Consider the following 26,134-nt stretch of genomic DNA (forward strand, 5'->3'; position numbering starts at 1 on the left):
CAGAATATGATGATTAAAAGATTTCAGACATGCAGCACTATACATATGAGCAGGTGTAGATCATTCAGCCCTTCAAACATGTTTTGCCATTTTTTTGAGGCCATGGCGGATCTGTATCCCGACTCCATCCATCCACCTTAGCTCCATATACATTAATACTCTTGGCTAACAAATCTCTCAATCACAGCTTTAAAATTATAAATTGAGATAGCATCTGTTGCTTTTTGGGGAGACAAGGTTCCACTTTATATCATTGTTTTGCATGAAGAAGCTTTTCTGACCTTTCTTGAATGACTTCTGTAACTTGAAGGTTATGTCCCCTAATCCTCCACCAGCAAAAAAGTTTGTCTTTTCCTTATTTTCAAAATCCTAAAAAATTCAAGCAAATCACCTGTTTCTTTCTATATTTCAGGGCATACAACTCCTTACTGTCTCATGGATTAACCCCTGGAGCTCTGGTAGTCCTCTGAATCTGTGCTGCACTTTTTCCGTGGCCTATCTATTTCTTGGGTGTGGTGCCCAGACATGTAAACAGTACACCAGCTGTAGCCTAAATGCTATCCAAAGCTGTAATGAAACTTCCTTCTTTCTGTTTCGGCTCTTGAAAGATACTGATTTTTGTTTTGTACGCAATTGCTGCATTTTAATCTTTTGTGTACATGGATCCCTTTGGATTGCTACTGTACCTAGCTTTTCATCTTTACACACTTGCTGAAACATCCTTTATTGGACCAAATTGACCTCAAACTTGCACTTACAATAACCAAATTTCAGGATAGATCAGGTATGATCCTATGCCTGAACAGGAAGGAAAAATTTATGATGATTACCTATTAAACCTTCAGACACTTCTGTAAAACTTCTGTTTTTTGTAAAAATCAAATATAGGTTTTTGCATGGGCACTGTTGAAACATTTACATTTCTCTGGTTTAACAGTTAAGGGTCGCCTCTCATTTTCAGATTAGTTAGAATCATAGCTAGGACCACTTTGGCTGTGAGCAGGAGTTAATTGCTTATCCCTAGTTTATCAGATTCTGGTTGATGGGTGCTCTGTTAATTTAAAAAATATGAACAGGAAGATGTGTGTTTAGTAGGGAATAATAAACTGTTGGGCAGCTAAAAAGAAATAAGGAAAAAACATTTCATAAACATACTGATTGCAGAACAGCTCAGCTTGCATCCTGTTGACTCTAGCTGCTGGGGTACATTCCAGGGATCAAATAGTTTGAACAAAATTGAGGGATAACTGCACTATGGATTTAGTTGAGTGGTTGCCAGACTTGCCAAGTGGTAAATTAAATGTCTTGCCATAGATGTTTACTGCTGCAGTAAGCACTTTGCAATTTCTTTTGTTACAAAGGCTATGTTATTTTGAAATTTGAGGGAAGGACATTTAGATGATGCCTTCTGTAGGCATCCTGAGCAATTTTGAGACCTGGGACCAAGTCCTGTCTCCTATATTTCCTTTTGAATAATTCTGTGCCTTTCTGAAAACAGCAATTCATGCGTGGTTTGCACAATAGCATAAACTTCATTCTCTAAGAGAGACAAATGTATCAATCAAGCTATGCTTTCTGTTCTTGTCTGATGTCCAAAGTTAAGATTTTTGGACAAGATTCAATGACTATTAATCAGGAGTCAAAAATTTAGTGTTTTCCTGTTCAGTGTTCTCAAATAGAATTTAGTAAAAGTGCACCAAATTCTCTGCCCTGTGTTTAGTCAAGTTAAACAACAATTCTCAAACTAATAGTGGTTTTAATTCTGAATTGATCAAAAGCTCCAAGTAAAATATTCTCCATTTGAAGATTTTAATTAAGTTTGCAAAATTGCTGATTTATGACTTGCCTAGAAGCTGAATCGATTAATCCAGAATTATTATTGCAATCTATATCCCCTCTTGCTGCCTCAATGAACATTGAGACAGGTCAGAGCAACGCAGGAGGATTCAAAGCTATAACCTTCTGGGTCAGCATGGCTTGCCCATATACTATGCTTGGCATTGAACCTAGGGTAGTGTTAGTGTACTCTGGGTCAGAATAGAGGAATTTATATCTAAAATATAAACACTTGGTTTAAACTGGCAACTTTGTGTGCAAGCTCACTTTCCCATGTTAAGCATAAAAGTATTGTAGTTTCCTTGCTATTTACTTTGCTTCAGTATTGTCTATTATTCATAGTGGAATTTGCATGAACTTGAAATAAATACAAATTGCTAGAAATGAAAGGCAGTCCTTTTCATTTAAGTGATTGGAACTGGGGGTAGGTCTTCACCCAAAATGTCACCTTTTTGTCAGATGGCATGTATTCCCAATTTTAAACACGTGCTTAGTTGCAGAAACATTTTGATCCCATTTGTTTGGAAAAACTGTGCCAAGTTCAGGACATTTTGAAATTAATTTTGGACCATTGTTGTGCAGTCCTTTTTTTTTTTCAGATCGCACAAAACTCCACCTGATGTTGGAAGAATGGTAAAACAAAAGCTTCTGTTTTTCAGTTTAATTACAAGCATTATTTGCTAAAAGATGGATAGCCCAGAGCCACTACAAAAGAATGTGATAAAGTTGATGGGAAAACTTGCTATTGAATTTAAGGGATTTAATCTTGTTCCCTTCCATACAAGTAGGAGCAAAGACCAATGGATAATTTATCCCATTGTGACATCAAGATTAGCAGAGATCTACACTGCATCTTGGGCTTAATTATTTTTCATTTTACTGGTTAGTTTAGAATTCCCGTTGATAATTGTTAAATCATCTAAACAAAAGAAAAATATTCACTTCAATGTTGAGATCAACTGGATGAATACCTGTGACAAGAAAGTAGTTTACAAAGATCCACTCATATCTATGATTAAACTTGCCACGAGCAATGGGCTGAATTTGAAATGGTCTTCCCCATTATTCCTCTGGTGGTGATCTTGCGAGCGTATATGTACTTGCTAAGTACATTCCAAACTAATGATTTGGCAAAAGTATGCAATAATTGTGATTTCCTTGTTTTCAAGTCAGCTGACCTTGCATTACTGCCTGTCTTTATGTCCCTGCAATGGAATGAAGATTGACTGCCCTTTTCTTTCACAGGAAGCTACACAAAACTAAGCACTAACATTATACTTTTCTCCCCTCATCCTTTCTGCAGTCATTCATCCTTGCATGGGAGTATTCCTACTGATGTTACAACCCTACTTCATCAAAATAACAATTTTCACTTGTAAGCGGAGACAAATGCACATTACAATACGAGTCACTGGATTCCGACGAGGGAAGGGAAATGAGGGTTGTATCTTTTTCACTACCAAGCACTGATCAATTATATCATCTCCTTACTTAATACCTGGAACACTGCTATTTGGGTGGCTCAGTAAATCTATTTTTAACTGAATCTTGGAACAAAGTAATGCTAATTTCACTTTTACATATTTTCCACCATATGATGGCTTTAAAGTCATAGGTCATGGTCTCCTAAGTTTTCAATTAGAGTATTTGACTTGATATTCCATTCAAAATGACAAATCTTGGCTGCATTGCCAAATAAACTATAAATGCCTTGTAAACTTCAACATTTTTGCTAGTTTTAGCACCATCTGTATTTGTCTATAAAATACCTCTAACTTGAGTAAAATTATTTTTGTAGTTTTGCTTCATAGGGCTCAAAGGATAAACATGCTTTCGAGCATTGTTTTACAGTTTCTCAGATGCTGGGTATTCTCTAGTCCCTGCCTTTGAGATAAAATTGTGTATGTACGAGTCTTGGTTTAGTAATGGAATATTGAATGGATTTATCATAGGCACACTCGTATATGGCACTGGTTGTGGATCATGAAGAACTTGGTTTTTTTCATGACTGTCCTTCCTCTTGAGTGAACCAAAGTCTTCAGTTAATTTCATTAGAGATTATTGTAGGAGAATTGAAAACAGCTGGTCTGGTGTTTGGATAATTGTTTTGAAACCAAACTTGGTTACTTGGAAATATTTTGGGCATTAAAATCTTCCTGGCATGAATTTTGCAAAGGGATGCAATTCTGTTACAGGATTGTTTACATTGTTTACGACAAACCACAGTACATGTTGAGTCTTGACCATGTGATGTAGTGAAATGTTAACCTTGAGAGTGAACAGGTAATGTGAACTGACTGAAGACACTTATCCTAATAGAAGAAACAAGAACAAACTTGCATCTATGCAGCATTCTTTACAATCTAGGAAAGTTCTGAGTACTTTTTGAAGTGTAGTTCTGTTTGTATTATTGTCTGATTTCTTTAATTCAATGATAGACTTTAAACACAGCAGCCATGAATTCCCTTTCAATGTTTGAGTGACTAAGCAAAGCTACAGATTAGTGTGAAAAGTTAAAGAAGCAAATTACTATGGGTGCTGAAAATTCAGAATTGAGCAAAAATTGTTGGAACTACTCGGGTTCTGCAACATCTGCAGAGATAAATGTTTCAGGTTAATAGTTGAACAGATTTTGGGCCCCGAGGTGGGGAAAGGCTTCCTACCTCCATGGATCTTGCACAAAGTCCAAATTTTGGAGGTAGTTCAGGCCAGTTCCAACCATCGGCTGACCGTAACGGCCATGTTGCACTCTGAATTCTTACTCGTGATATTGATCCATTTCCATTGTTTAATTTAAAATGATTGTGAGCAGTATTATTAAAGTTTCAGACTGTTTTTACATGTAAATTGATTGAACTTAGGTCTCCATTTTACATTTTCTGTTGAACTTAGTTTGTTTGCACCCTTCTAGGCATTGAATTCTTGCTTAATATATTATGGGAACCAGTTTTCTCCAATTACCATGTCCAAATGATCGTAAACAATGTATTATCATGACTGATGAATTTTGGTGAACTATACATTTGCAAGGATTATTGCAATTGAGCCCAACCCTGTTTTTACAGGAATAGAGAGGAAGCTGAAAAACTCAGGTCTGCCAACATTTGGCGATGTTTGTTATATTTGGTGATAAGGAACAAATATGACTACTGCAGTTGAGATTCATTTAACAAGAGGTTGATTGTGGGACATTTGTGGTTCAGGTGTTTATTGGATAAACCTAGAGACATTAAAAGAGACAAGGATTTAACGTTCTTTAAGTTTAGTTGTTGCCTTTTAAGTATCTCTTTAAATTTAAAGTGTGCAAGTATGACATAAGACTATGATGTGGGAGCAGAAGGGGGCCATTTGGCCCATTGAATTCCTTGTCATTCAACAAAATCATGACTGATCTGATATGATGATCCTCACACTTTACCACTTCATCGCCATAACCCTTAATTCCCTTATTGATTTAATCTGTCTACATCAACCTTGAATATACTTAACTACCCAGCCTCTATAGCCTTCATTATAAATAATATGCAGTAATGGTAAAAGGTGTTTAACTTTGTCTTTATTTTGTTTTTAGACTTACTCAGGTCTTTTCTGTGTGGTGATCAATCCATACAAAAATCTGCCTATCTACACGGAGGAGATTGTTGAGATGTACAAGGGAAAAAAGCGACATGAGTTGCCACCTCACATTTATGCCATTACAGACACTGCCTACAGGAGCATGTTGCAAGGTAAGGATATTGCTGAAGTACTTTGATAGCAAACAGTTAACTTCTTATAGCTTTGATTGCAGAGGATTCCTCTTGGTTCTGTTTGTAACAGTGATCTCTGCACCACTATTCGGTTTAATATTTTCTGGTTACGTTTTCTCTCAATTTCCGTTGAAATTTCCATGCTAATGTAGGGTTCCAGGAAACCAGTCATCTGGTATTGGTTCCAGATGTTGCCAAGTTATACACAAGTATCAACAATGAATGTCAGTAGGCTATTTGCCTCAAAACGTGTATTTTTGTCTTTATTGGTTCACCATTACCCTCATTGTGTCCATGCGTATACACTTCCAGTAGGACTTAAGAACATAAGAAATAGGAGCAGGAGTAGGCCATCTAGCCCTTCGAGCCTGCCCCACCATTCAATAAGATCATGGCTGATCTGTCGTGGCTCATTCCACATTCCCGCCCTCTCCCCATAACCCTTAATCCCCTCGCTTATCAAAAACCCATCAACCCGCGTCTTAAAAATATTTAGCGATGCAGCCTCCACCACTTCAACGGGCAGAGAATTCCAGAGATTCACCACCCTTTGAGTGAAGAAGTTCCTCCTCAACTCTGTTCTAAACCGCCCCCCCTTTATCTTGAGGCTGCGCCCTCTCGTCCAACTGTCCTTTCTGAGCGGGAAGAGTCTCTCCACCTCTATCCTATCCATCCCATTCATCATCTTATATGTCTCAGAGATCTCCCCTCATTCTTCTAAACTCTAACGAGTACAAGCCTAGTTTATTCAGCCTCTCCTCATAGCTCAACCCCCTCAACTCCGGCATCAGCCTAGTAAACCTCCTCTGCACTCCCTCCAAGGCTAAAATATCCTTACGTAAGTGCGACGACCAAAACTGCACACAGTACTCCAGCTGCGGCCTCACCAGTGCCCTATACAGCTGCAGCAAGACCTCCCTATTTTTATATTCAATCCCCCTTGCTATGAAGGCCAGCATCCCATTCGCCTTCCTGACCACCTGCTGCACCTGCAAGCTGGGTTTTTGCGACTCATGCACAAGGACCCTGAGGTCCCTCTGCACCATCGCCTGCTGCAGTTTTTCACCATGTAAGTAATAGTCCTTCCTACCTTTATTCCTACCAAAGTGGACCACCTCGCACTTGCCAACATTAAATTCCATTTGCCAGTTCCTGGCCCATTCGCCCAGCCTATCTAGATCCTTCTGCAGACTCTCCACACCCTCTGCGCAATTTGCCGTTCCACCAATCTTGGTGTCATCAGCAAATTTCGACACCGTACACTCGGTTCCCTCCTCCAGATCATCTATATAAATGGTAAATAGCTGAGGCCCCAGCACTGACCCCTGGGGCACTCCACTAGTCACCAACTGCCAATCCGAATAGCACCCATTAACCCCCACTCTCTGCCTCCTATTTGACAACCAATCCTCTATCCGCACTAACACCCTACTCCCAACTCCATGCCCCCTTACCTTCTGCAATAACCTCTTGTGAGGTAGATAGGTAGATTGTCAGATAGCAATCTGGAATAGACCCCTGATCATTTTTTCTGCTTCAGTTTTTCAAATTTAAAACTACGAAATGTGTGGAGAGACTGTAAAACTGGGTTTGTTCTCAGGCAGAGAAGATTACGGGGAGGTTTTGTAGAATTTTTCCAAATTAAGGGGTTTTGATCGAGTATGTGTAGTTAGAGAGATTAGCGGGTAAATATAGGGATAGTGGGGTAGGGCCTGGGTGGGATTGTGATCGGTGCAGACTCGATGGGCCAAATGGCCTCTTTCTGCACTGCAGGGTTTCTATGATTCTAGATGTGGAAGTGTTGTTTGCAGTGGTGGGAAAGCCAGTAGCCAGAGGACCCGGATTGTAGCTAATTTACGAGAATCAGAGAGATGGCTTCTAAAACGAGATTCAGTGTACCCAAAAAAAGTGATGGGAGCAGATTCAGTAGTACCTTTCAAAGGGGAATTTGATATATACTGACAAAGAAAATGTAGGGGTTCTAGGGTAAGTGCAAGGGAGTGGTATCAATTTGATAACTTTCAATGAGCTGAGACAGGCATATTGATTCCAAGACAAGACAAAGTAGCTATCTGAATTTTGAGATTGAGTTGCTGCCTGCAGTTTAAAACAAACTCGGACAATGCTGCCACCATTTTAAAATCCATAGTTGGACGAAATCTCAAAGCTGCTTATTCTGAGGTTCTATGGTAAATTTATTTTTATATTCACTATTCATATAACAATGGTTTGGAACCTGAAGTCAATTAGGCATTAAAGATATTTTACAAAATGTTGGAAACCGAGCAATTCAGGAAATATTTGTGGAACCAGTAGACAAGTGGAAGTCTCAGATGTGGACCATTCTGTTGACAGTTCCACATCAGAAACAAACTCTTTTCTTCACAGCATCTGACCTGAGTGTCTTTGGCATAATGTTTGTTACAGCTTTTGAAAGTCTGCAGGTTATTCCATTTTACATAGCGCGTTGGAACACTGACAATGGTTAGGATGATCTCATCCCTTGTGTTCAGGCTTTTATTGGGTGTGGCAATGCAGTTTCCCTATTTGTGCCTTGAAGTGACATAATGATAATTAGAAGGAAGGGCAAACTTCCAAATCTAGAATGACTTTGTAATAGTCAGTACTCTTAAAGGAGTGGCCAAAGTCAGTTCTCATTAGAAATAAAGCCAATCATAAAATTTACCTTTTGCAGTGTGTATGATGGCTTTCAAAACAGATCTTTGACCCTTTCTACCCTCAATGACAAATTTATCCTGTAATTAAGATGATTCAATCTGCTGGTATCTGAATGCACTTTTTTGGATTGTGTAGCATTTGATAACAGGGACACATGTTTTAATTCTTCTATGCTATATTTTACTTTGCAGAATTGAAATTTTAAGTGGTTATTGACCCTGTCTTAATATCCTCCTCTGAAGAATCTCCTTTAAACACCCTTCACAAGCCAGTAGATAGACTGACCGGAGGTCAATGTCCCTGGGAATTCTTAACATCGACTCTGGACCCCATGAAGTTTCAGAGCATCAGGTCAAACATGGGCAATGAAAGTTCCTGCTGGGCAATGACAGTTCCTGCTGATTATCTCCTTCAGCTGATGAATCAGCATTTTTCCATATTGAACACTGCTTTGAAGAAACAGTGAGGATAGCAATAGCACAAAATGTACTCCTGGTGGGGACTTCAAAATTTCTCACTAAAAAAGACTCAGTAGCACCACTGCTAATGGCCTGATGGAGTACTGGAGGATATAGATGTCATACTAAAGTTGCAACAGGTGGTGAGAGAACCAACGCAAGAGGAAAACCTATTTGACCTCATCCTCTCATTTTCCAGTAGCAGGTACACCTTCCCACAATGCAGTGGTAGAAGTGACCTCTGTACTGTCCTTGTGACGATGGAATACAATTTTGTTGTTAATGATCACTACACCTCATGAATGCTTAGTTTGATCTGTTAAGTCGGTTCTAAATATATCCCATTTAGCATGGAGGAGCTTGTGGCACAACACAACGGGAGTGCATTTTCAGTGTGACGATGGTCACATCTTCACACTGAAAATGCACTCCTGTTGTGTTGTGCCACAAGCTCCTCCATGCTAAATGGGATATATTCAGAACCGACTTAACAGATCAAACTAAGCATTCATGAGGTGTAGTGATCATTAACAACAAAATTGTATTCCACTGTGTAACCTTTATGGCTGGGCATATCCCTCATTCTAGCCTTGCATTAAGCCAGGGGCCAAACTTAGGGAGCATAAGATGGGAACAGAAACTGTCAGGTGTGGGCACAAATGAAAAGTAGGGCTTTCTCAAGGAACAAATACTGTGTGTCCTTGATAAGTATGTCCCTGATAGGGAGGAAATGGCCGAATGAGGGAACCATGGCTCACAAAGGAGGTTAAATGTCTTTTTAAGAGAAAGAAAAGTAATTAAGGTTGAAAAAACAAGGTTAGTTGGGGCACTTGAGGGTTACAAGGTAACTAGAAATGAGTTAAAGAAAGGGCTTAGGAGAGCTAGGAGGTGGCATGAGAAGTCCTTGGTGGATTGGATAAAGGAAAACCAAGGCTTTTTACCCTTGTGAGAAATAAAAGAATGACCAGGGTGAGGTTAGGGCCAGTCAAGGATAGCAGTGGGAACTTGTGTCTGGAGTCAGAAGAGATAGGTGAGGTGTTGAATGAATACTTCAGTGCTTACTAAGGAGAGGGGCCATGTTTTTGAGGATGTGTGTGATACAGGATGGAGGAGGTAGATGTTCTGAGGGAAGATGTATTAGCAATTTTGGAAAAACCTGGAGATACATCCTGGGAGGCAAGGGATGAGATTGCGGAGCCTTTAGCTTTGATCTTTGGGTCCTCACTGTCCACAGGGATTGTGCCAGAGGACTGGAGAGTGGTGAATGTTGTTCCTCTCTCCAGGAAAGGAAATAGGACTGACCCTGGTAATTATAGGCCAGTTAGTCTCACTTTGGTTGGTAAGTTAATGGAAAAGGTTCTGAGAGATAGGATTTATGACCATTTGGAAAGATGCAGTTTAATCCGGAATATCAGCACTCTTTCGTGAGGATAAGTCCTGGCTCTCAAATTTGATTGAATTCTTTGAGAAGGTAATTAAGTGTGTAGACGAAGGTAGAGCAGTTGATGTCACGTACATGGATTTTAATAACGCTTTTGATAAGGTTCCCCATGGTAGGCTCATAAAGGTAAGGAGGTGTGGGATAGAAGGAAATTTGGTCGATTGGATAAGCAATGGGCTGTCTCAGAAGGCAGAGGGTGGTGGTGGAAGGAAAATTTTCAGACTGGAGGCCAGTTACCAGCGGTGTACCACAGGGGTCAGTGCTGGGTCCTCTGCTATTTGTGATTTTTATCAACGACTTGGAAGAGGGGGCTGAAGGGTGGGTTAGTAAATTTGCTGACGATACCAAGATTGGAATAGTGGATGAGGTTGGGGGGCTGTTGCAGGCTGCAAAGAGACATTGATAGGATGCAGAGCTGGGCTGAAAATTGGCAGATGGAGTTTAATCCTGATATGTGTGAGGTGATTCATTTTGGTAGGACAAACTTGAATGTGGCTCACAGGGTCAGCAGCAGGGTTCTGAAGAATATGGAGGAACAGAGATCTTGGGGTTCATATCCATGGATTTCTGAAGATTGCCACTCAAGTGGATAGAGCCGTGAAGAAGGCTTATAGTGTGTAGCGTTTATTAACATGGGGTTTGAGTTTAAGAGCTGTGGGGTTATGTTGCAACTATCCCAGATGTTGGTGAGACCACATTTGGAATATTGTGTTCAGTTCTGGTCGCCTCACTACAAGAAGGATGTGGAAGCATTGGAGAGAATGCAGAGGAGATTTACCAGGATGCTGCCTAGTTTGGAGGGTAGGTCTTATGAGGAAAAGCTGGGGCTTTTTGGAGTGGAGGATGATGAGAGGCAACTTAATAGAGGTTTATAAGATGATGAGGGGGATAGATAGTGGGCGTGCAGCAACTATTTCCTCGGGTGGATGTATCTGTTACTAGGGGGCATAACTATAAGGTTTATGGTGGGAGATATAGGAAGGATGTCTGAAGTAGAGTGGTTGTGGTGTGGGATGCACTGCCTGTTGCGATGGTGGAGTCGGATACTTTAGGAACTTTCAAGTGGTTATTGGATAGGCACATGGAGCACACCAGAATAATAGGGAGTGGGATAGCTTGATCTTGGGTTTGGACATAGCTCGGCACAATATTGAGGGTTGCAGGGCCTGTACTGTTCTATGTTCTCAGTCCAGTGAGGAATCTAGTAATACATGTAAGAATCCCAGCACTGAATGTAAATTAAGGTGAGGTTTTAAGTTGATGAAGCTTCCATGTTGGATTTCATGCATGCTAAGCAATGGAAGCAGCATTTAGAGACAACAGTAGATCAAATTAGGAGGTCTACATAAGTTTTGAATGATGGAGGACAATGATACAAGCAACAGAAGAAGATGGCTCCCTGAGCGTACTCATCCTCAGCAATAGGAGAGTTCGGTACAAGAAGGCAGAAATCAAGGCTGAAACGTCTGCATCATTTTCAGCCAGAATGGGTGATCCATCTTGGCTTCCTCCTGAGGTCTCCCAATCATAAATGTCAGTCTTTAGCCAGTTCAGTTCATTCTAGGTGATGGCAAGAAACAGCTGTGTGCACTGAACACAGCCAAGGCCACAAGTCTTCACAGCATCCTTAAAAACATGCTCCAAAACTTGCACGTTTAGTCAAGCTCTTCCAGTACAATTTCAACAATGGGATATATTCAATAAAGTAGAAACTGCCTAGAATGCATTTTGCATTGAAAAATTCATTCTGGTTTTTTTCTGCCCCATTATCAATTAAGCATGGGCAAAGAAATGTTCCACTGATTGCAGCATTCTGACCTTCCACAGCTCACTCCTGAATCAGTTCTCCATGTTGAACACCATTTGTGGGTAACAAATGCACAGTGAATATCAGTTAGATTCAGTCCCCTCAGACTATTCTCTGCAGCCACGTTTCACAGTGCAGTCTGCAATGCCATCAAGATAGATGCACTACAGCAACTTACCATGCCGCCTTCAAAGCATCTTCCAAACCTCCAACCTTTCTACACGTAAGGACAAAGGCAACAGCCACATGGAAACAACATCACATCCAAACTCCTCTAATTAGCATACACCATGCTGCTAGGCCTAAACCCTGGTATTTGGTCACCTACTAGCAGTGTTGGAGCACTTTCACCACACAGACTGCAATAATTCAAGAATGCAATTTACCACCACCACCCTGGAACAATTATACGTGGACAATAAATGTAGACCCAACCAGTGATCACATCTCGTGAATAAAATGTTTGAGGTTTGCACAAGAGGCATTTTATGTATAATTTTGATTACTTTCTTAGGGCTGTGTTTATTTGCATTTACTGATGCAGTTGGCTGATATAGTCATACTGATATTAGCAAGTGATGGGGAGCAAGACATACAGAGGTAATCTCCCTTTGAGCTAGTTTAATCCATGCTCCCAGGCAGTGACAAGGGTATACCTGAGCTATTGGACACTGGCTTCTCTTATGATAGAAATATCATGTAATTGTTCCAACATAATGCATTGCTTCACATAACCTTTTATTCAACAACACTGCTTGTTTTGTTAACTTTGATGTTTTTCATCAATGTTAAACTAATTCTATCATTGACTTGTGGCACGTGTAATTGCTTCAAGGGAAGAGGTGAAAGTTTGTAAGATGGGGATGACAGCTGAGGAACTAAAGTGAAAAGTTGTTTGGAACCAATGTTAAAACTGTCTTCAGTAGAGAAATTCAGATTCTGCTGCTTTGGGTTTTCATGCAGGCATATGTAGGAGTTAATAGTTTGTCGTGGATCTTGTAGAGGCATGAGAGTTGATCACAAAACATGCAGAATTTGTTTGTACTTAAAATTCCAGGAATATCACTTTGCAATGCAAGAAATATAGCAGCCTGTTATGACAAGTTGTATCTTAACACCAAAATAGTTGCTGCAGGACATTTGAATTTGGGATTGTACGAGCAGACTGATGACTCAAGCATGCTGTTGTGTTATTTCCTTATATGGTGAAGCTTGACAAATGCATCACATGCAAATATAGGTGAAGGATGAGGTTGGCAGTTGCGTGCAGGATGTGGTGAATCATGTGGGGTTGGGGAAGGCTGCAAGATATTATCCCTTTTGTCATATAATTAAAATTGTACTGCCTTCAGCATATATTGTCAAAATATGAGAATATCTTAACATTATTCTTTAATTTTCTGACTGACATAGAACTGAAACAGTCCTAACCAGTTGAAAATAACATTTTGCATGTAACTGGTGTACTCTTTTCTGATGGATCTTGATCTCATCCGCATCTTTGACACAGTATCACCCCATTATCCTCCAGTGACTTTTCCCCACTGATTGAAAACAGAAATGCTGGAAATATTTTGCAGTTTGGGCAGCATTTGTGGAGAGTAAAAACAATTCATGTTGTAGATTGTATTTAATTCTACAACATCTCAATATTGGCCACAGCCAAAATTAGTTTGCAATTTCCTTCAAATAAACATTAGAAATGTTAAATGCTTTATTTGGCTTTGCAGTTTCTGTACCTATGTCCACTTGTTTTTAACCAGGAATTTAGTAACTCAACTGCAAATATAGGATTATAGAATCCCTACAGTGTAGAAGCAGGCCATTGGGTTTGCACCAACCACAATCCCATCAAGGCCCTATCCCTGTAACCCCCACATATTCACCATTAATTCCCCTGACACTAAGGGGCAATTGAACATGGCCAATCCACCTAACTTGCACACCTTTGGACTGTGGGAGGAAACAGGAGCTCCCAGAAGAAACTTATGCAGACACGGAGAATGTGCAAACTCAACAAAGACAGTGACCCAAACCTGGGTCCCTGGCACTATGAAGCAGCAATGCTAACCACTGTGCTCAGTAGGTCTAGCAGTAAGAAGGATGCTTCAATAATCTGTAACCCCTTTATCTAATTTGCCATTGGATGTATTAAATTGTAAGCACGCACTATCCTAAATGGTTTTTTTTTAGTGTTGGGTCAGATATTTGAGGTTTTTGAATAATTAGGAAAGATTTTGGAGAGCAAGAGCTTAACAAAAAAATTTTGGCAGTGGCCAATTTTTTAATGAGATGTTGTAGAATTGGAAATGCAATCTTTCTGTACATTCACGTGGATAAAATTTAACCTCTGGATAAAAGCAGAAAATATTGGAAATACTTGGGTCTAGCAGTGTCTGTGAAGAAAGAAACATTTCCGGTCAATGATCTGATCTAGAGAGCAGGATAAGGAATTCAGAATTGAAAATGATTAGACCTGTCTTGAATTCCAAAATGGATTTGTGGTTAAACTATTGTCATGTGACAAAAATTCTGCAGAATTTTCCTGCAGTCAACTCTTTCTATTAGGTCACTTTTTTTGACCAGGCAACACTTAAGGAGTGTTACACTGTTGGAGATGCCATCTTACAAATCACATTATACACCATCTCCTCTGTCAGATGTACTTAAAAGATTTCTCGGCTCTATTTGAAGAAGCGTAGAGGCGTTCTTTGTCCTGGCCAATATTAATTCTTTGAATCAACATAACAAATATATTATCTGTTCATGTATTTTGCTATATGCATGACCTTGCTGTGTATTAAATGACAGCCATTAAAACAATGACTGCACTTCAAAAATATTTCCTTGGCTATCAAGTGCTTTGAGACATCTTGAGGTCATAAAAGGAGTTACTTAAATACCAATTCTTTCCTTTATCTTTTTTTTCCTCAAAAATGAGGTTAATAATTAGCTGCCCAAGACAATTCCCAAAACACTCTCCTAATACAGTTCTTAAGTGTCCTTTTTGCTGTTGTCACTTTGAGAGACAGCTAATGCTTGTAAGTTGCAACTTTATAGATCTTTTCTTCTATCTTTTGTGCAAATGTGTTTACTACAACTGAGATATTTGCTTTGCTCAGCTTGTAATTTGGTCTTTTATTGGCAGGTTGCTTAAGTGGCTGTTGAAAAGTAAGTGACTTGTGAGCGTACAATTTGCTTTGTAAAGTCTGAGTAGCTACTTTGAGAAGGAAAGGCATTGGCATATGAATTAAAAAGAAAGGAAATTACAAAATCTAGTAATGGAGCTAGCAGATGAAAGACTGTGCTCAAACCACGTGCACATCTTTTACATTGTAATGCTGCCAGAGTTTTGTCTGAAGTAATCCGTTTCATTCACGTGGGCAACCAATAAAAGCTTTTTTTTTACTGGATTTCTGGGTTTGTGGCACTTGTAAATCTGTGTTTCTTTTGGAGTTGTCCCCCTCGGGCTGAAATTCTGTGCAGGAAATGATAATACGAGGACATTAGAATATTTTTTCAAATGCCACTTAATCTGTAGTGCACTCTTAACACTCTGTACTTACTCCAGATTCCTAAAATATTGGCCCAGCAGTGGAGGCAAAATCCTGAAATCATTCAGTACTTGAATGCATCAATACAAATGAAATGTGGGCTTGGTGGAAGAGAGGGCTAAAAGTTTTTTGGCTGAGTGAACTGACCTGGGCCTCCCTTGTTTCTATTTGAAGTACTGACAATGTGATTATTTTGGGTTTGGGGAAAAACCAAGACACTTCCTTTTGACCTCATGTTCACTATCTAACAATGGTTCCCATGCCCCACTATTTCCAAACTGCCAATCATGGTCTTGAGATGCCCTTCAAGAGGGAAATGATTGATGCTAATTTGGTTGTAAGGGTTCAGTGGAAGCTAGACTTCACTATATGGAAAGTACAAGCAATACTCTTTGTACTGCTAGTCTGCTGTTGATAATTGCCCCTTTTTTGTTGGTGCTGTCCCATCTTTTTCGGTTTGGGAGTGAGGGATACATATGATAGATCACTGCACATACAGCTTGTTTTGTTCCCATAACTATAAAAGCTTCTGATGGACAATGCTGAATTGAAGAATATTAAAGCTTGGTGCATTCAATTAATGAAAGCATGATGCTTCATCTGTTCTTATTCAAGTTCGTAATGGAAGTCTGTCTGTAATGTTATAAAGAAAAGTCTTAGTTTCAGAAATCTTGTTTGCCACTGAAGACCAGATCACCGGTTCCCATCTAGAATGGTGGAATGTAACTTCGGCAAGAAAGTTGAGGGAGCAGGCAAATCTTGCCCTGTTAAGTAGCATGGTGTAGAGTTACAGACCACATTGTTTAACTCCTTGAATAGGTTTGTTAATGTCGTGACAAGATCAATGAAACCATACTGTTATCAATAGCGTGACAAACTGACCTGCCGCAACCAACAGGCCTACTTCTTCCTACTGTCATCAGACTTTTGAATGGACTTAGCTTGCATTAAGCTAATCTTTCTCTGTGCCCTAGCTATGACTGTAACACTACATTCTGCACTCTCTCATTTCCTTCTCTATGAATGGTATGCTTTTTTCTTGCACTCTATACAGACAATGTTTCCACTATGTTAATACATGTAACAGTAATAAATCAGATCATCCACATCAAGATGGTAGGAATTGGGTGAAGAGATGAAAATATTGACAATTGTTCAACAGAGTATTGTTGGTCTAAATAACAAACTGCTTTCAAGTTATTAGTAAATCGCTTGCGCAGAGCAAAAATATCTAGGTGGAATGGGCTGTCTGTCCCCCTGTTCTCAAAACCCTTATAGGCAATTGGGAAGTGAGATTCTTAAAGCTTGAAACATACAGGAAAAAAAGTACAAGAAATTCAGCAGAAACTTTACATGACAGTAATCATGGTAATGAAAGACATTTGGGGAATATGGCAAAATGAAAGTGTAAAAGATTATAATAAATTGCTTAGTCGCAGTGTTTCAAGTTAGGCTCCCAGAAGCAGTTCAGAAGGATCAACGTGTGGTGGTTTGATCATGTAAAAACCAAAAGCGCATAGATGATTGGCTAGCCTTTTGCCTAACTTTATGTATTTTGAGATCCTGTCAGGTCAATTTGCAGTCTGACTGCTGTCAATCAGTCGGAGGGAGATTTATCAAACTGGAGATGCTTCTACAATCCTTGTTTCCAAGAGTTTCAACACACAACGATAAATGAGGTGATAATACCTGAAATTTCATTCTCCAGTACTGCAGTTGTAACAGAGTGAGGCCGTGAATGAATATTTCATATCTTATTCCACAGTTTGGATAAATCAAACTAAAGCCAGTTGTAAGACAAGACTACAAATTGCAAGGGATGTTGCAGTGTTTTTGTATTGCATCATAGTAAATGAATGATCTACTGAAGAATTACATAATACTGAGAACTTGGCTTAGTGGTAGCACCTTCAGTTTGGAGGTTAAGGATTCAAACTCTGTTTAAGCACATAATGTAAATGCTTCACTGAATTGTGGAAGTATGCTGCATTTTCAGTGGTGCATTTTTTGGATGAGGTGTTAAGCTGAGGCCCACTCTACCTGTTCAGAGAGGCAAGATTCTGTGACACTATTTTGAAGATCATGGCAGTTTCCCTGATGTTTTGGCCAACATTCCTCCCTCAACGAATATTACCAGAGTAGACTAGATGGTTATAAACGCGCTTGTAGTTTGTCAGTGATGCTGTGTGCAAATTGGCTGGTGGTTTTGCCTTCAGAAGAACTTCAGATTAATTTTAGTTTGTTGGCTGTGCAGCACTTTGGGACGTCCTGATGACACAAAGTACAATTTTTACAAAAATTGGGCATGTGCTAAGTGATACCACATTTAGTGTTACTACAATCCTTTCATTACCCCTTTTGTAAGGGGACCAATATCAATGTATGGGTAAACTGAACACAATGAAATTCCAATATTCATGAAATTCTTAGGAGTAAGCATTTTTATCATGGGTTCAAAGCCTTGAATGGAGTCTGATTATGTATCAAGGCATTCATCAGCAAAGGTTTTAGCGTCCTTTAACTCGAGCATTGTGGCTGACTTTCTATCGAGATATTTGTGTTGGCAAATATGTCCCATCCCAAGTTGAGATCTAATGGCACACAAACTTGTATGCTGCACTCATACTTTGGAAAAGTCTTGTTCTATTTCTGACAAAGAACTCTAGAAACATCAAATGCTGTGCAGATGCCAAGTCTGCCAGCAGTAATTGGAGAGCCATGATCAGGAAAGACAAGTTGGATTTTGATATAGATACCTAATTTCACTTAGTTGAACAACAGTAAACGGACTCCTTTCTCTACACATGCTTTCTTCTAGTCCCTTCAAAGTAAACCCTAGCAAAAATATTTATCTTGGGTATATCCAGGTGAGCAGATTGGACAGCCTTAGAATTTGCACTTGGCTTCTTTTCCCAAGATTCAGTATTTAAGCAAGCCTCCATGCTTATGTACTCTCACACTTGTTAGGTAATGAAAACCCAGGCTTGGAGTTTCCCTTCAGTTGTACTGTGGATTTTTGACACAAGTCCCTCTATAGTGGAGTAATCAGAGCAAAAAAAAGAAGAATTTTAAGATCTAGTTGTGTTCGCAAACTTGTGTTTCCATCTCCTTTTATGTTGGTTTTAAAGATACTGAGCTAGATACAAGCTTGCATCCACAAAACTGGCCCCACACACCCATGATGAATTAATCACTATTGTGAACTTTTTAGATGTTTGTAGACTTCAAATAAACTATAAAATTAAGCTGGAGCTTTTTGATACATGGATGCAAATAGGCTTGCTTTTAAGGGTTTTAATGGTTTTTTTAAAAAAATCACTAAGCTTACTACTGCAATCTAACTAGAAAATATTTCTGTATATTTAAATCATTTTCAGTCATTTAAAATTGGATTACTCACAGATCGTGGATTGACAGTAATTTAGTGTTTTTTTTTGTGGTAACTTGATTTTCAGCTTTATTTTTATTTTACTAAGTTACCTTCTTGCACAGATTGAGGAAATTTTGTTTTCGGAAATCATTTCAAAATGTTCCCTGATTCAGCTGGTTCATATCAGATTTTGCCCTTCTAAATACAGATAATTTTGAGAAGCTTGTATGAGCATGTGGATATCGCTGTGTGCCAGGAAGAATTAATTGCTCCGTAGTAAGAGTAATGGAATCCTCCGTGTACATGAATAGCATTCACGTGCGTACTTTGCAGACTAGGTTTGGCCGTGCAGAAGATGCCATGATGGTGATATCTATTACTACAATGATTTGTTACTTATTTACATAAACCCTAAGGTTTTTTGCACACTTTATTCAATTCAGTTGGCTTATACTTTTAGAAACTAGATTGGAGCAAAATCTGAAGCTGATCTGATCTCAAAATAGAATAAAATTACGCTAAAATAACTTGGCAGAATTACTACTTTATTTCTGACTGAGTCATGTGAAGGTGAAAGCTTTAGGATAGTATGTTGTGCTATTCTTAGGTAAGTTGTCAGGACTTTGCAAGGCTGTGGATATGCTTTATAAGAACTGAGGATGAAGTTTCTAAAGGCAGCTTATGTAAACCAGATGGAAACTACTGGTTAAGTGAATATTTCTTACTGGAAAATTACCATTATTCTGTGAATTGCTTTAAATCATAATTCAAATGGCACTAGTACAGTTTTGCATCCTGTCAGTATAAATGGTTGGTATCACTGGTAAAGCAATACTTTTGGAATGGACATTCTATATGTTATCAAATTTAAACCATTGCTAGAGTAATTGAATTCTGTAACTACTGGTTTATTTCAGTTCATAAACCTCTTTTTTAAAAAAAATTTCAATCTGGAATATTGATGTATGTATTAATTTTGGGCACACTCAGTTTTACCATTCCAGCAGTTCTTATTATTGCTTCATAGGGTGTGGACATCACAGGCTAGGCCAGCATTTACTGCTCATCCACAATTAACCTTGAAGGTGGTGATGTTGCCACTCTGAACCACTGTACTCCATGTCACTTGTAAGACCAGCATTTATTGCTCATCCCTATTTTCCCTTGAACTGAGGGGCTTGCTGGGCCATTTCAGAAGGCAGCTGTAAGAATCATCCAATGGCTGTGGATCATTTGGCCAAATCATATTTAGGCCAAACCAGGCAATGATGCAGATTTTGTTCCTTAAAGAGCAATAGTTTTAACAAGTTGATTTTTATCTTCCATCATCAATACTGGGATAGTATTGTAACAGTTCTTTTCAAGATGGATTTATTATTTTTATAAAAACAAAGCAAAAGAAAAATTAATTCAGTGGTTTTCAAATACTGTGCTGTAAGATGAGACTTTGAAATTTAAGAATTGTGGTGTAGTGTAGGCTGGGGTACTTGTACAGTCCATGTTAAACAAAGTGTATAGTATGCAAAATTGGCAGCTATGATTCAACACATTCTATACAGTTTGGCTCTTGTCTAAATACTACAACTTGATGTGTGAAAGTGCTAAATTATTTATTTGAATGATTCCTCAGTTGCCAGCAAAAAGCTCTATCTATTTTTGAAATACCTCCTGTACAGAATGGCAGATGTCAATTGGTTTGTGACCTTAATATTCTCCTCATAATCCAAAACCAAAATCTGTTAGTGGAAAGTTATTCATGCGTTGACAGTTGGTCTCCAGGATTGTCCCAACTGGCTCTATTTATCTACTCAGGGTATGATTATCTCTCGTATCTAAAGCAGATTTGGCATTGCTATTTGGAACATCTGGGAGACTTTTGGCTTGGAAGCTTGAGCACTGTTGCACTATGCACAGTGTGCTCCAATCTCAAATGCTATAGTGGTACATCATGACATTATGCCAATATGTGATTGCTAGGTTTACCTGTAGTTGATCCTTGCGTTCAGTTTGGAGGATTATGATTAACTTAAAGGAAGGACCCATTAAAGCAATTGCAAAGAAAACGATCAACCTGCTTTGTTATTCTAAGTTCATTTTGCTCAGAAACCCAGTAACTGCACTGTTGTGAACCAAAAAAGTCATTAAATGTAAGATACACCCTTCTGTCAACTTTGCATTTATAAACTGCTTTCTTGATGTAGAAGTAACTTTAACTTTGTTTTGATTATACTGACAGGCTAGTGATGTTTCAAAGACAAATAAGCCCTTTTCCATGGCTACTGCAGTATGTTTTAAAAGCTGTCTTTAAGATCAGATCTCTACGCAAGTCTGTTTTGCTTGTTTTTTTTCTTAAATTGTGATGGTGCTCAGTCTTGTTTTGGAACTTGCCTGGGTTTGATATTTTACTTTGCAGATATGCTGCTCTGTGCATTTGGGCCTACCTGTTGTCCAGGCTGGGATTCTGTGTTATTGCTTGTTCTTCTTGGAATTGGTTATTGCAGAAGGTCAAGGGACATGGAGTTGGGGGTAGGGTGTTAGCGTGGATAGAGGATTGGTTGTCAAATAGGAGGCAGAGAGTGGGGGTCAATGGGTGCTATTCGGATTGGCGGATGGTGACTAGTGGGGTGCCCCAGGGGTCGGTGCTGGGGCCTCAGCTTTTTACCATTTATATAGATGATCTGGAGGAGGGAACCGAGTGTAGGGTGTCGAAATTTGCTGATGACACCAAGATTGGGGGAATGGCAAATTGTGCGGAGGGTGGGGAGAGTCTGCAGAAGGATCTAGATAGGCTGGGCGAATGGGCCAGGAAATGGCAAATGGAATTTAATGTTGGCAAGTGCGAGGTGGTCCACTTTGGTAGGAAGAATGGTAGGAAGGACTATTACTTACGTGGAGAAAAACTGCAGCAGGCGGCGGTGCAGAGGGACCTCGGGGTCCTTGTGCATGAGTCGCAAAAACCCAGCTTGCAGGTGCAGCAGGTGGTCAGGAAGGCGAATGGGATGCTGGCCTTCATAGCGAAGGGGATTGAATGTAAAAGTAGGGAGGTCTTGCTGCAGCTGTATAGGGCATTGGTGAGGCCGCAGCTGGAGTACTGTGTGCAGTTTTGGGCGCCGCACCTGCGCAAAGATATTTTGGCCTTGGAGGGAGTGCAGAGGAGGTTTACTAGGCTGATACCGGAGTTGAGGGGGTTGAGCTATGAGGAGAGGCTGAATAAACTGGGCTTGTACTCGTTAGAGTTTAGAAGAATGAGGGGAGATCTCATTGAGACGTATAAGATGATGAATGGGATGGACAGGATAGAGGTGGAGAGACTCTTCCCGCTCAATAAAGACAGTAGGACTAGGGGGCACAGCCTCAAGATAAAAGGGGGGCGGTTTAGAACGGAGTTGAGGAAGAACTTCTTCACTCAAAGGGTGGTGAATCTCTGGAATTCTCTGCCCGTTGAAGTGGTGGAGGCTGCCTCGCTAAATATTTTTAAGACGCAGGTTGATGGGTTTTTGATAAGAGAGGGGATTAAGGGTTATGGGGAGAGGGCGGGAAAGTGGAACTGAGCAGCGACAGATCAGCCATGATCTTATTGAATGGCGGGGCAGGCTCGAAGGGCTGGATGGCCTACTCCTCCTATTTCTTATGTTCTTATGAATTTAATATCCCTTGAGCGAGTCTTTAGCAGGTTTCTAGGGAAAGGGATGAATTGTCTTTTTGATAGTAGACTAGCCATAGCTTTGACTCTACCTCCAATGTGTATAGTTATGGAATTAAAGGAATCTGGAACCTGTTTCTGCAAGTTTCGTTACCACCTGCTGTCTTCAAATATAGCCAGCATATCTCTACCAGTTGCCTTTTTTCCCCTCGTTCCTGCACTTTGGTCTCTGGAGTTAAAGGAGCTGGGTTCAATTCCGGTCTTGGGTGACTGTGTAGAGTTTGCACATTCTCCCCATGCCATGGGTGACTGTGCTCTGGTTTCCTACCACAGTCTAAAGATGTGCAGAGTAGATTAATTGGTAATGATAAATTGCCTTGTGTCGTGGGATTAGTGGGGTAAATAAGTGGGTTTATGGGCATATGGCCTGGTGGAATTGTTGGTGCAGTCTTGAAGGGCCAAATGGCCTCCTGCACTATAGGGATTCTATAATAAAACTGAACGGGAAAATCCCAGAATGGAATCCTGGCTGAAAATATCATAACTTCTACTTTTTTAAGGAAATGTGAAAGAACAGAGTCACAAGACTGCTAATTAGTTTTAGCAACAAGAAAAAACATTTATTAAACATGAAAAGTTTCATAATACAATGCTTCTTTACTCCTCCCTTAGCTTCACAAATGTCTACGGTTGTCAAAGATGACACTCCACTCTGAAACTAGATGACCAATGCCACTCAGCTAATCTTTCTTGGTTTTCTTCTCACAATCCCCCTAGATGATCAGAGTTTCCAAACTCCGTTCTCAAAAAAATCATGCTTTAAATCTTATTTCAAATAATGCTTTCCATCAGCTGTTTACACTAAGAAATCCACTTCCAACTTTATAAACAAAGCCATCTTTAACAAGAAACTCAGCTGTTTTTCACCACCTTTTAGGTTTCCTTTATCTTGAATGCTTTTACACAAACTCAGGTACTTGAATACTATTGCTTCAAACACTGAAAATAAGGACACCAAACCATACAATTGCTTCAGAATTGTGACTATTCTGTAGCCAACCTCATCAGCTCTTCTCTTCCCAGGTCTGACTTTAACTCCCATAAACAATATCCTGTTCCCAAAGGCAGTTCCTGTTTGTTCAGACTTCTTGGAAACCTCTCTTCATTTCTCTAGTTTCCTTAGCTAGCTGTTCTATAAATTTCCTGCACTTGTTTTTTTAGCCATTACTCCATGGTATGGTGTTTCTTCTAGCAAAGCTGAGAGAGATGTTTCCTCTCTTGCCTTCTAAAGCCAACTGCCAAGCAATCAGCTAAAACCCCACTCAGAACTCTTCAGTCCTAAAGATGCCCCTGGTTACTATGCAATGTAAGAAGTCTCACCACACTGGGTTTAAGCCCAACCAGTTTATTTGATAGTAATCCCACAAGCTTTTGGAAACTGTGTTCCTTCATCAGGCGTGTGGAAGGTTCTAATGGGCATTATACAGTGCCCATGTATGTCTCCCAGCTTGCTTACTTTTCACTTTGTAACCCCCTCTAATCACAATAGGAACACAGTTTGCATTGAAATCAAAAAACTTCAGATGCAAACACTTTTGTCCAACATGAATCTACACAACACACAAGCCCATTTAACATGGTACCTGATTTCTAATATTTAACAATACAAATATAGCTAATCTAAAACCACCTCCGTTTTCCTGATCTTGTTTTGTTCATCTTGTTAGCTAATTGAAAAGCGTACCAGCTTGAAATTCTTAATCCAATTTTTCGGACTCCTAACCAAATGTACTCTGCGATTAAATATTGTAGGAGTTAACTTGAGATTGTGTATAAATGAAGTATGTTTCATCTCGCAATGAGATGTAATATTTACTGCTTAGATATAGAGCAAGAATCGGATTATGGATCTTAATATTTATTTTCCATTATTTGTAAAATTAATGATCAATGTTGCAAGCTGGCAGAACCTTACAATTAAGGTACAATTTAAAAGAGTGGAAATGTCTGCGCTAGGGAACCTAATACATGTTAAAACCTGTCTACTCTATGTTAAGAAGAATATGTTTGTATGTCAGGCTTTATATTAAGTGAGCTTTGTTTACTAATGCAGGATCATTTTACAAGCTATTAACAAGCTTCTCGACTATTTGAGGATCATTTTAAGTAATGTTTGTGTCAGAGTGCAGCTAACAACAAACGCACGTTTACCCTCTGGCTTCATTTTACAGTGTTAATGTCCTTACTTAGAGAACCAATGACATTCAAAATTTTGGATTTTGTAAAGCTACCACTGAAGTAAGGCCCCCCCCCCCCCCCCCCCCCCACCAAAAAATGAACTCTATTGAAGCGCTCAGTTGTGTAATTCAATAAATTAACAATTTAAATATACACACCTAAAATAATTGCATGGCTCTCAAATTGTAGAGTCTTTTTAATCTTGACCCACTCTACAAACAATACTCCAATTGAAGCCTACTTCTAACCCTTGCCTTGAAATGCCAGGCTTTTTGAAGGTTGATAAATCTGTTAGAAAATCAATGTAATTGATTTGGGTTTTGTTAAATGTTTTATTTCAATGCTCTACAATGGGTGAAATTAAGTTGCAGCAAATGAGTTTTTGCCAACTACTATGGGTGGCACGCTGGCACAGTGGTTAGCACTATTGCCTTACAGCTCCAGGGACCCAGGTTCGATTTCTGACTTGGGTGACTGTCTGTGTGGAGTTTGCACATTCTCCCTGTATCTGTGTGGGTTTTCTCCAGGTACTCCAGTTTCCTCCCACAGTCCAAAGATGTGTGGATTAGGTGGATTGGCCATGTTAAATTGCCTGTTAGTGTCAGGAGGACTAGCTAGGGTAAATGCATTGTGTTGTGGGGATAAGACCTGGGTGGGATTGTGGTTGGTGCAGACTCGATGGGCCAAGTGGCCTCCACCTGAATGTAGGATTCTATGATTCCACCTGCCTTATGGATCAATCTGATTGCAACACTTTATTCTCTTAAAGAGAAAGTAACTGCATCTTCATAGCAAGTGACCAAGTTTTGGAATTTTACAAATCCACAATGAAAGCTTAACGTTTTTGATTAGTAAAATGCTATATCATTCATATGCTTCCCTTTTGAAAGTAAGGGTATAATTGTCCAATGCACTGATTCCATTCCTGCAGTGGAGAGAACTTTCTATAAAACTTGAGTGGAACTTTGAGCTCTTGATTTATGTTGTAGACAGGTGGAAAGTGATTTTTGTTGAACATGTTGACTGGTCACTCAGCTCTGGAAACAATTCCAAATCCATGTTCGTAAGAAGCAGCTGGGAACGTTGAGGTGGTTGGAACTTCTGGGTTGGGTGAAAGAATGGTTGAGTTTGTTTTTGCTTGAAAATAGCTCCTGGATGTGTCCTGTGGATTATTGACTCTTAAAGCAACTTTTATACTGGGCTTAACGCACTTAAATTAATTCTAACTAGCTGATTGCCACTGGGCAATAAGCCAAGATGATAACTCTTTTTTTTCCCAAGTCGTCTTGGTGATCTGTATTGGTGGATCCAGCACGTTTCTTTTAGATTTGGTCTGACTGTGCATGGCATATTGAGAGC

General features: G+C 39.5%; 1 protein-coding gene across 2 annotated transcripts in view; it reads left to right on the forward strand.

Annotated features, from left to right (window-relative positions):
* The window catches only part of LOC145361797 (myosin-9-like), a 158,990-nt gene that overhangs the window by 36,116 nt on the left and 96,740 nt on the right, over positions 1–26,134 (forward strand). For both annotated transcript variants that reach the window (XM_080217776.1, XM_080217777.1), the window contains exon 3: positions 5,408–5,564. In XM_080217776.1, the coding sequence (XP_080073902.1) occupies positions 5,408–5,564 (157 nt within the window). The remainder of the gene's footprint in view (positions 1–5,407; positions 5,565–26,134) is intronic.

The sequence above is a fragment of the Carcharhinus amblyrhynchos genome, chromosome 35, assembly GCF_965287045.1.
Source record: "Carcharhinus amblyrhynchos chromosome 35, sCarAmb.v2.hapA, whole genome shotgun sequence".
NCBI lineage: Eukaryota > Metazoa > Chordata > Chondrichthyes > Carcharhiniformes > Carcharhinidae > Carcharhinus > Carcharhinus amblyrhynchos.